The sequence below is a fragment of the Vicugna pacos genome, chromosome 5 (genome assembly GCF_048564905.1).
Source record: "Vicugna pacos chromosome 5, VicPac4, whole genome shotgun sequence".
Lineage (NCBI taxonomy): Eukaryota > Metazoa > Chordata > Mammalia > Artiodactyla > Camelidae > Vicugna > Vicugna pacos.
In genome coordinates, this window is record NC_132991.1 from 64354138 (window position 1) to 64366305 (window position 12168).

General features: G+C 40.7%; 1 protein-coding gene across 2 annotated transcripts; it reads left to right on the top strand.

Annotated features, from left to right (window-relative positions):
• The first annotated feature begins 8153 nt into the window (after window positions 1–8153).
• On the top strand, window positions 8154–10350 carry CRYGB (crystallin gamma B). Of its 2 annotated transcripts, XM_031677785.1 has the most exons (4): window positions 8179–8187; window positions 8283–8529; window positions 9473–9482; window positions 10027–10285. In XM_031677785.1, exons 1-4 carry the CDS (start codon window positions 8179–8181, stop codon window positions 10283–10285), a joined length of 525 nt encoding a protein of 174 aa, XP_031533645.1. The 2 variants fall into 2 exon arrangements, with proteins under 2 accessions (XP_006205297.1, XP_031533645.1); XM_006205235.3 differs by lacking the exon at window positions 9473–9482 and having other exon boundaries at window positions 8154–8187; window positions 8283–8525; window positions 10010–10350.
• The last annotated feature ends 1818 nt before the right edge of the window (window positions 10351–12168 follow it).

A 12168-nucleotide genomic window follows, 5' to 3' on the forward strand; every position in this document is an offset into this window, starting at 1 on the left:
AAATGAAATGTGATATAGCCAAACAATGGAATATTACTTTGCCATAAAAATGAATGAAGTACTGATCCATGCTACAACATGGATGAGTTTTGAAAACATTATGCTAAGTGAAAGAAACCAGTCACCTAAGACCACATATTATAGGATTCATATATGAAAAACCCAGAATAGGCAAATCTACAGAGACATGGTTGCTTAGGTCTGGGTGGATAAGGGAATGATAACTAAAGGGTACAAGACTCATTGTGGGATGAGCATGTTCTAAAATTGACTGTGATGATAGTTGTGCATATCTGTAAATATACTAAAACCATTGAATTATACACTTTAAATGGGTAAACTGTAAGGTATGTGAAATTGTATCTCAATGAAGTTGTTTTAAAAAAATAATGCCTTGCACAGAACCTTAAGCAATGAAGATTCTTTTACAATAAGATTGCTTCTTGCTAAAGGAACATATGAGGTAAATTATAAATATGAGGATATACATATTATCAAACTGTTGTGCCTCTTACCAATACCAAATATGCAGGAGATTGGTGGTTTTGCTGCTGGCTTAGTTAAACCATAGTGTGTTGTCCTCCATTTGGGTGACTAATAAAATATAAGCTCTGTTTTAACAAAAAAAGTGAAAACCTAGGTAGCATATCTCACTGAAAATAATTTTAACTTGAGGTTTTATTTATTTATTTTTTTATTCTGGCAAACTTGAGGGTTTAGAAAACAGCATTCTATCTGGCAAAGTATGCCACAAGTTTTCTTCTCTATAAAACAAGGGGTGTAACAACAAGGACCTACTGTATAGCACAGGGAACTATATTCAATTTCTTGTAATAACATGTAATGGAAAAGAGTCTGAACAGAAAAAAATATGTATGTATGTGTATGTATAACTGAATCACTTTGCTGTACACCTGAAACTAACATTGTAAATCAACTACACTTCAATAAAATTTTTTTTAAAAAAATAAGGGGTGTAGGCAAAAGGAGCTCTGTGTTTCCTGCCAGCTCTGATACTGTAAGACCCTATTAGGCTTCGAGGTGGTTAACACCTTGGTATCTCAGTGGTCAACACTGTAGGCTTTGGAGGTTTGTGGACTTGGTTTCTGGCTTGAGCACCTAATGGCTGTATGATCTTGAGCAAGTTACTTAACCTCTCTAAACCTCAGTTTTCCCAATGGCATGTTCTTATGAGGAATAAATGAGATGCCTCCTGTAAAGAAGCTCAGTAAATAGCAGCCATCACTTCATCAGTTTCACCTAGTTGTGCTATATACATGGACTTCATAAGAAAAAAAGGGCCAGAATAAATTCGCTACTTTCCAAAAAAATTTCCTCTAACTCAAGGAAATGTGAACATCCTTAATGTCCTTTTAACATTACTGCTGTCTACCCACAAATCAGTGAATAAGAGGTTACAGAGTCCTTTACAGTTAATGCTGAGATCCTAGAGCCAGGCTGAAGAAATCAGCCTGGTAGCAATCAGTCAAGTGTAGAACTCACCAGAGTTTACAGGAACTCCTGGTAGAGCCAAAGATTCTCAGGGTTAGTAGGGACACAGCAGACTACTTTGGTGCTAGGCCTTCAAACAAAATTTTTTTTAAAAAGTATAACATTGAGCGTACTATGAGAAGCACATAATTTAAGGAAGATGTAAGACATGCACATTTAGAAAGATAACCTCTAAAACAAACAATTGTTACTTGCAGAACAGTTAGTTTAGGCCTTCAAGGCTGACAGACTCGAGTTCAGTTTCTTTCTGAATCTGGACCTTTCTGAATTTGATTCTCACAGTGATCAGTACTGCGGTTAGACTTGGTCAGTCAAGGACCTTGGCTGGGACTGGGTGCTCAGAGACCCTCCTCTAGCTGCAGTCCTCACCACAGGACAGGGATGTGCAGGGCAACAGGGACATGCCCACACCTCTAGACCACACTCCTTATAGCTGGAGCTCCGGAATTTCCTCCACGCAGACCCTTGCTTCCAAAACCCAGGAGAGTGTCCTCACCAGCCCTGCCCTCCTGAAGACTCTGGCAGTCAAAGGGCAGCTGTTTGGTGGGGGGGGGGGGGGTTGTGGGGAAGCCTGTGGGTGGAATTTGAATATGAGAGGGAGTGAGAAGAGAGGAGGAAAGCCCATGGAGTGGTGGAGGGGCTGCTCCATTTATGCTCTTGCCCCAGATCTCCCAAATATTTGGGGAAGTCCTGATAGTACTTGTGCTGTGTTTGGCTACTTGATGCACTTTATATAAGATTCCTGGTACCACGTCTGGAACATACTAGACTCTCTTTATACAGTAGGCTATCATTAATTATTAACTGTTACTATTTTCATCAGGGGCCAAGCGAGTGCTGTAAAATTTGCTGCAGGTTCAGTCCTACCTATTTAAGTGAAAGCAGACATGGCTTCTTCAGCAGGGTCATGGCAGTGATGTGCTGCTGAACTCAAGAGGCTTCATTTGGGAGACAGGTGAGTGGTTCCCAGACAGTCAGGAAAGCTGCAAAGGCTACAGGAAAACCCAGATTACAAACTAAAGCGTCTGTTGGGGAGGGTGGGTAGAGGGAGGGAGAGAGGGTAAGGAACTATTCCCACTAGGTTTCTAACAGGCCTTAGGGAAATGAAATGGCTGCTAAATGAATGATTTTGTCTTTAGAAGAAGCCAGGGTTATATTAGATCCATTCAAATATTTTGATAAGCAATTCTATATATTTTGATATACAACTTTATTTAACCATGAGTTCCTAGAGAACTCTAAATGATTTTGTAATTTTTTTTTCTGATTTAAATAAGACTTGTCTTTTTAAAATTGGGTTTGGCAGTTCTTCCTAAAGAAAAAAAAAACTTGTATATAACTTTAAACTTGGTATTCAAATATCTGCGATAAAAGGCTCTTTGGTTCAGCCCCTTAATCTCCCACATATTTTAAGCTGGGGTGCTAGCTGATACTACAAAAAAACAAAAAAAAGAAAAAAACATAACAAAGCATGTCTTGTAACATCCAGGACCCAATGTCTCATTCCATTGACTCATCCATCTTCTAAAATGCAAGGAAGTAGAGGGGAGGGTATAGCTCAGTGGTACAGCACATGCTTAGCATGCACAAGGTCCTGGGTTCAATCCCCAGTACCTCCTTTTTAAAATAAACAAATAAATAAATAAACCTAATTACCTCCCCTCCTCAAAAAAGGGAGAAAAAAATGCAAGGAAGTGGATGAGAATCTCATATTCCTTCACAAACATGTTGCTTATCACGTTTTCTTTCATTTTTGTTCCCTTTCTCAGGCCACCTCTCCTGTCTCTCTACTTTAGCCATTAGAGGTAAGTTCTGAGACCTTCACAGGATAGCCCCGGTGGTGCTCTAACACCTCCCCTCCCTCTGGAAGGCCTCCCTGCTGCCAGCCTACACCAGCCTGCCAAACTTCTGGGCCATTTTTACCTTCCTTCAAGTCTTCCTAGGTCACCAAGGACCAGAAAGGACTGGAGGCTATCAGAACCAGGAAACGTGGTAGAAAAATGAATGGGAGAGAATGACTTCTGTGTCACTGAACATCCACATAGGTGACCTCATGTGGCAGAGGTATTGTTTTCCAAAGTAAAATCAGAATCATTTATTTGTTTAACTGTGTTTCATGTTTCCAGGGCACTATTTACCCATGTAATTAATTAGTAGTAATTATAGGGGATAGAGAAGTGTGACATGGTCCTAATCCTTAAGTTTATAACCTTGTTGACACCAAATCAGGAAAAGAAGACATTGTATGAGAAAGGCAATGCTTAATAGCTAAGTTGGGTGGTAATGAAATGGATATAGATGCTCAGAGAAGGGAGAGACAAGGAAAAGCTGGTTGTAAGAGGAGATGTCCTAGGAAGAGGGACCTACTCTGCCTTGAAGGTTGGGTCAGACTTGGTAAGTTTCTGGAAAGGAAGGTGTTCCACTATTAAGGAACAGCTTCCTTCCACAGGCCCAGATCATCAGACATCTTGAATTTAAAAGGCAAGGTGGGAAAAAACCTCCCTAGTTAATCCTTCTTGACTGCCAAGATTTAAAACAAATGTACTCACTGTCTGCAACGTGAATTGTGTCTACTACTATTTCTCTTCTTAACCATAAAAGGGTTCAGTATAATAACAAGAGTGAAGACACCTCTTCTGACTTGTTCTTTATACTCAACTTTCCTTTTCTGTGCTGCTTCAAAAACCTGGACAGCACTTTAAGAGAAAGGATACAGTTATAACGTGATGAAGACTAAAATTTAAATATACAAAAAAACCTCATAGGTGATACGGAAATGAGAAAGGGGGAGAAATTTTCACATCAGACCTAAATCACCTGCCAGGTCTGAAATGCACACACATACACACACACCAGCACGTACACCTCTGAACCTCTGTAACACATGCTGATGCCCCTGGCTTCTGCATCTGCAGTCCACCAGCCACAGTGAAGTGGGTTTAGAACAGGAACTTGTCAATGAACTCACAGTAACGTGTTCCTGGGAGAGCTGGCGTGTTCCATTGCAGATTCCCTTCTGTGAGTGCAGCAGTGACCACTCCTACCCACAGTTCTGCTTCAGCCACAGCAATTTAGTGCATGTGGGTGGGCAGCAAGAGCTGGCTGCTCCAGGCAGGGGCATCCACCATCAGCAATGGGTGGACTCCAACAACTCCGTCTGCTCTGACTGCATCGTCATCACATATTTTATTCCTCCTCTTGGCATCTTGCCCAAGATCACACAAAATGATAGTCATCATTTGATGGTGAAATCAAAATTCCCAAACAAAAGATTTTTGTTAAATTAGATCAATGTATTCCAATATATGCAGTTATCAACTGTTCACATTTAGTCTCCATACCATAAGCAAAAGCATAGACACTATGACATTGGAGCTCTGAAACATCTTTTTTTTGATTCATGTACCAAGAGAATGCTATTAATATTATCAACTCTAGCATTTTTTTACTGCAAGCATTGATTTATTAACTTCTTATTTTGTTTTTGTTTCTCTAGTTTTATTGAGATATAATTGACACACAGCACTACATACATTTAAGGCGTACAACACAATGATTTCACTTACATACATCATGAAATGATTACCTCAACAGAGTTAGTGAACATCCATCACCTCATATAGATACAACATTAAAGAAATAAAACTTCTTTTCTTGTGATGAGAATCCTTTATCGATGAGATTTACTCTCTTAATAACTTTCATATATAACTTCCAGCGGTGTTAATTATTTTTATCATGTTGTACATTACATTCTTAGCACTTATTTACTTTATAACTGGAAGTTCGTCCCTTTTGACTACCTCCACCTACCTCCCTTGGTAACCACATAATCTGACCTCTTTTTCTATGAGTTTGTTTTGTCTTTGAAGTACAACTGTAGCACTATGTTTTTTCCTGTGCACAACACAGTGATTCAATATTTCTGTACGTTTCAAAATGATCACTATGATAAGTATAGTTGTCGTCTGTCATGGAAAGATACTACATGATTATTGACTGTATTCCCCATGTTGTATGCTTCATACCTAAGACTCATTTATTTTGTAACTGAAAGTTTCTACTTCTTAATCTCCCTCAACTATTTCTCTGGTCCTGGACTTCTGTTTGTTGGGAGTTTTTAAAATTATTGATTTCATTTCATTACTGGTCTGTTCATATTTTTTATTTCTTTCTGATTCAGCCTTGGGCATCTTTCACATTTATTAAAATATGAATATATTATTTTTTTTACCACCATTATTACTTTACAATTTACTATGTGTTTTCAAGTCCATTATCTCATTTGATTTTCATCATCATTCTTATTCTACGAGTAGGGAAACTGAGGCTTGGAGAAGGTAAGTGACTTTCCGAAGACTATACAAGCAGTACTAGAAGCTGCAGGAGTGTGGATGGATGGATGTAGCCATTGCTCTCTGAATGTGTTCTCCAGAAGTCGTGCCTATTCAATAATCTCATGGTGCTTGTAAGTAGCACTTCGGAAGAAGCAGCATGAAAGTGAGATGGCGGGGTAAGTGGTCACTGGTAGTGTTGTCTGCAAGCACTTGCTCTTCCACCACGCAATGATGCAGGCCCTGAAAGCACCATTCTCCCCCTACCTGACCCAGTCCAGGTCCTTGATGCTCTAACGTTAGAAGCCGACTATACAACCCAAGGAGCTTGTAGGTACACCTCTCACTCCAGTCCCAGGCTTTCCCATGATTTTGGAATCAAAAAATAAGGCTAACTGTCTCATCAGCTTCTTGAACCAACACTGTTGGCCCTCTGTATTCATGAGTTCTGCATCCATGGATTCAACCAACCACAGTTTAAAAATACTAGAAAAAAAATTCCAGAAAGTTTCAAAAAACAGAACTTGAATTATCCGCACACTGGCAACTATTTACACATCATTTACCTTGTATTTACAACCATCTACATAGCGTTTACACTGTATTCAATAATACACGTAATCTAGAGATGACTTAAAATATATGAAAGGATGTGCATAGGTTATGTTCACATATGATGCCATTTTATAGAAGAGACTTGAGCCTCCACAGATTTTGGTATCCACAGGGCTTCTGGAACCAGTCCCCCATGGATACTGAGAGACAGTTGTATTTTATTTCTAGGTGTTTTATTTGATCCCTAATATGTCTTAATATAATTGTCTGCCTCAGGATTCTGTTAGTGCTGCCAACAGTTTTGCAAGAGGTTGGGATGAATTCTACAATGTCTGACTGTGCGGAGACTGGAGCCAGCCTATAACCACCTGTCTCTGTGTCATCCTGTGGAGGCTCACGCCAGGGCCTGACAAGATATCTGATGGATGTTGGTTTTGTTCTGTTCCAGTAGAGGACCTCTATCCACTATGGGTTTCCCTTTTTACAGGAAGAGCCTTCAACAGTAAACCTGTTACATGTGAACATAAATAACATATTTTATGAATAATAACTATATTTTCTAAAGCAAAAACAATTAATGAAAAGACTAGTATTGCTTTACATTTTAACAAATCTATTTAATGTCATATAACCTCTGGCAAAACTCCACCGAACACTTATGAAAGAATAAAAGTGAAAAAAGCAACTATTTGGTATTGTTATGAAAACTGTTTTGAACTCAAGAGCCCCTTGAAAGTGTCTCGAGGCCTTTAGGGGACCCCCTACCACAGTATGAAATCCATGCCATCAAGATGCTCTGCTGTCTGGCCTGGGTGCTGTCCAGCATCTCAAAAGTCTGAGGAAGTAAGGGGTGTGGAACCTTAAGGATTTCTACATTAGTCCTTACACTAACTTAAATCACCCTTACCAGGGGAGCAAGTGTTTATCATGGTGAAGAGAAAGGTAGATCTTAGGACCTTTGAAGGAGGTCAGGGACCACAAAAGTAAGCAAGTCTCTGAGCAGGCACCAGCAGAAGGAAGGACATAGGCTCCCCAGAAGATGTAAGAAAGGTAGGAAGGCCACAACCATCTGCTTTCTTTCATGTCAAAGCCAAGTATTGAAGGCCTACTACGTGCTCACCCTCTCTCTGCTCTAGGGCCCAGGAGCAGAAAAGAACAAGAGACAATTCCCAGCCTCCAGGAGCCCACAAATTTCCAGTCAAGTATCCATTTTACTCATGACAGACCCCCAGATGACAACACTGATGATCACGGAATCTTGAATCTGAACTAAGATTTACGCTTTTCCAAGCACTTTCACAGATCACTTGAGTCCCTCTTCCTTAAGATTTCTTATTATTTATGTTCTGGTTTTCAAGAAGTTTTTTTGTTTGTTTGTTTGTTTTTTAACACCAATCTCAGAGCAGAATGTATTGTTGAATTTCATTGCCTTTAAGGCATCAGTGAAGCAGAGTAGGCTATTTCTTTAAAAAGGCATGGGGATAGAATTTCGCTCATCCTTCTAAAGAGTAAAGGCTCTTTTCATTTTGGTGGCAACAACAGCTTTACTGAATGAGAACAACCCGAACCTACCAGAAAGAATGAGAGGAAACATTCAGCTAACCCCGACGACCGGGGGAGGGGGAACGCAGAGCTTACAAATCCCCTTACTCACCGAAATGGGCCCCTTTTGTGTGATTTCTTGCGGAGGCAGCAGTCAGGGCTGCTATATATACCGCGGCGCTCCCCCTAGTCCCACACCGCACCCAGCGAACACCTCCTGCTCCCTCTCTCCGCAATGGGAAAGGTAAGCGCGGGGTACCCGATGCTCGACCTTCGCCCGGTCGCAGCATCATCAGCGGGAGCAAATCGCTTCATGCTCCCACATCTTGCATTTTGCAGATCACCTTCTACGAGGACCGGGGCTTCCAGGGCCGCTGCTACGAGTGCAGCAGCGACTGCCCCAACCTGCAGCCCTACTTCAGCCGCTGCAACTCCATCCGCGTGGACAGCGGCTGCTGGATGCTCTACGAGCGCCCCAACTTCCAGGGCCACCAGTACTTCCTGCGGCGCGGGGACTACTCCGACTACCAGCAGTGGATGGGCTTCAACGACTCCATCCGCTCCTGCCGCCTCATCCCCCAAGTGAGTGTGGCTCTTTGTCTTCGGTGTCTTTGGAAATGAAAACCATTAAAAAATATACATATATATATAATTCTTCAACTAAATCGTTCCAACTAGAGAGCAGAAAGAGGGGAAGTGAGCCCTGTGCATGCAGTCCGTTCTAGAAGGATGTCTCAGATCGGAAGCCATTCTTCTTGAATTGTATAGTGGTTTTGTTGTTGTTTTTTAATCACATATTCCCAGTTTTTATATTTTAAATGTAATCAAAAAATTAAATGATCAAAGACTCATTAAGAAAAAGCAGGACATGGAAGAGACTGAAGTTATTATCTGATTAAGATCTAATTTCTTTAAGTGGTCATTCCAAGCCCTATTAACTCAAAAATCCAATATATCAAAATTTGTAAGTACAGTCCAGTTCTGTTTAATTGATAAAAATACTTTTGTTTGTTTTGGCTTACTTTTCAATTTGATTATCCTCTTAGAGAAGACAGGCCTCCTGGTTTCTATTCTAATTTTTAACATTTTGGGAGGGGAGGGTAATTAGGTTTTTTATATGTATATTATATATATATATATATATATATATATATATATATATATATATATATATATATACACACATACACACATATAAAATTTTTTTAAATGGAGGGGCTGGGGATTGAACCCAGGACTTCCTGTATACTAAGTATGTGCTCTATCACTGAGCGATACCCTCTCCCCCATTCTAATTTTGCAGGCGGTACCTATTAGCTCACTTAGAGGTAGAAATTAGAGGAAAGGCAACATCCAAAACTAAAGTTTGAGATTCAGTGTTTTCTAGAGTGCTTGCAGAGTTCTTAGAAGAATGTGCAAGGAGTGAGTGGGCATAGGATGGGGGCATCCAAACAGAGCTTCCTGAAGATGATTCCTGCCAAGGGAAATAAAGAAGTGGAGAGTGGGAGGCTAGAAAAAGGAAGTTTCAGAGTCACATAGGTAGAAATTTGAACTGAAAATGAGTTTATGAAAACAGAGGTAGGGAGAACGTGTCATTTTTTACAAGAGCTTAATAATGCTATGTTCCATTGTGTACATGAAAACCAGAAGAGTCTTGAAGAAAATAGCTAATGTTGATTCCTTTTTAACAAGAGTAATATATCAAATGAGTCTTCACTTTCCAATGACTCTCACTCTTCTCCTTTGAGAAGGACTTTCTCTAATAACATGTACTAAAGTGATCAATTTTATTTTAGACAAATTTTAATTCTCAAGGACAGAGACTGGTAAGCAGCAGTTGAAGGGCGGCTGAGTTCTGTTCCTAGCTTAGTGAGTGCGTCAGTCATTATATTCACGGTGGGTGATGGGAGCCGGGAAGGCCCCTTAACCCTGCGATGCGGTTGCTGTGGAAGCCAGCTTGAACTAAGAGAACTTCTGGGCAGGTGTGACCAGGAAGGTGCAGGGCGAGAACTTTAATTTCCCTCTGTTTTGTTCATTGACTTTTTCTTTTCTGTCTGCTACCCCAGCACTCCGGCACTTACAGAATGAGGATCTACGAGAGAGATGACTTCAGAGGACAAATGTCAGAGATCACGGACGATTGTCCCTCTGTTCAGGACCGCTTCCACCTCAATGAAATCCACTCCCTCAATGTGCTGGAGGGCTCCTGGGTCCTTTATGAGATGCCCAGCTACCGGGGAAGGCAGTATCTGCTGAGGCCCGGGGAGTACAGGAGATATCTTGACTGGGGGGCAATGAATGCCAAAGTTGGCTCTTTAAGACGAGCGATGGATTTTTACTGAAGTATTTACACTCTCTACTTTTCTCCTTTAGCATCTAATTAAAGATTTAGCTTGTGTTTCTGGCACTAATAGAGTCCTGTCTTTCTTTTAATCTACTAGGCCTTCATAAACAATAATGGTATTTAGCCAAACACAATGATGTATGTTTTCAAGATGGGAAACAACATCTTATAAGGGGAATAAAGCAGAGGATGTTATTGCCAACATTCTTTTAAAGACCAGACCATGTAGGCTCAAAGTTCAATTCACTTGGGCTGAAGCCCTTAGTGGTTAGTCTTTCGAGGCTGTATTTACAGTTACAAAGATAAATAAGTACTTATTGAAACACCTCAAGCTATCCTTCCAGGTTATGCCCACCATCTTCACTATATAGTCCAAGTCCCAACTGATAAGGAAAGTCATTCTCAGTATGTGGACTCTTACTTTAGCTCCATAAACAAACAAACAAACTAACTAACTAACTGGTCGCTCTCACCTGTTACATCCCTAATTCCTCTAAGAGTCACCATCCCTTTTCTCCCAATTCCATTTCTAATACCTCATCCTTCCATGAGACTTCTGAATAGAATTCACTGTCTCTTTGCTGTATATGCTTTGTAGAGTAATTTCAGGATTTTTACCAAAACCGCACGCACATAGGAAAATTCTGACTCTTATCATTTTAATAGGAAGTAAAGTACTATGACTATACATGAAAAAGAAAAAATGGCCCTGGAAAAGAGTCCAATTCTTGTATTATTTGACATTAATTGTTCCTAAATCCCAGTTCTTTAAACTTTAAACTCCCAGCACTAGTGTTGGCTTCCTGGAGACAGGACCCAAGGTCTTCTTTCGCCAATAATAACACCACAAGCATGAATTAGAAAGCCAAAAGCTTCTCGAGTGCTGGGTTCTACATTATTTTCCTAGTAGGCATAAAATCAGACTTCAGACATGGAAATAACCCTGAATCACCTGAATAGAAGGCTTATAAAATTAGAGACCCTGGATCTCACTGATCAAGTTTTTCTTCCTGAAAATCCAGTTGCTTCCCTCCCTGGGGTACAGGATGACAATGATACCCACCCTTAAAACCCAACATAAAGAAAAGGTCAGTGGTGGGGAGTGGCAGGGAAGAGATTATGCCCCAAATTAACTTACCCCAACTTACCCTTTCTCCTCTCTGTCCTGTCTCTAAACACTGATGATTTGGTTAGAGATGAAGGAGCCTGAGGTGAAAGCAGAGAAGGGATACTCGACAGGGCCCCACTCACCTTTCCCCACTAAGATGAACCAACAATTAGCGCTAACCCCGGCACCAGCCTACGTACTCCACAAACGTCAATGTTTTCTATATATCCTGGTTTGTAATATGTCCTGATTTTAAATCTTTTTCTTCCTTTTCCCCCCTCTTTTCTCCCTTTGAAGCTACATGCCTTTTGGCCTGGCTAATCTTTTAAAAGGTCCACCAACCAAAGAAACTGAAGTAGCAGCTTTTCCAAAAAAGAGTGTCAGGAACCAGTCTATGGAGCTACACCCTCAAAGCATTCTCCTCATTATGGGTTCCTTCTCCAGTTTTCCTGCCCTGCTGTCACGGGGTAGGTCCTAATGTTAGTTGGTGTCTTATTCCCTCCCCTCCAGACTCCAGGAGTTCAAATTTTCTTCTTTGTGGGTTTGTTAAAGCAAAACTGACCATCACAACCACCTGTTGCTTAAACAAGATGAAGTGTATTGTTGTGAACATGAAAGTCCATTTGTTCCAAGAGGAATGCCATAGGAGTTAAGCAGAGGTGGGTCAGTGATGGCTTCCTGTCTTCTGATCAGTTATCATATGGTCATCAAAAATGAGCTGAGAAGGAGAACCAGAGGCTGGTGCTATGGCAGTGATCTTTGGGCCTTACCCA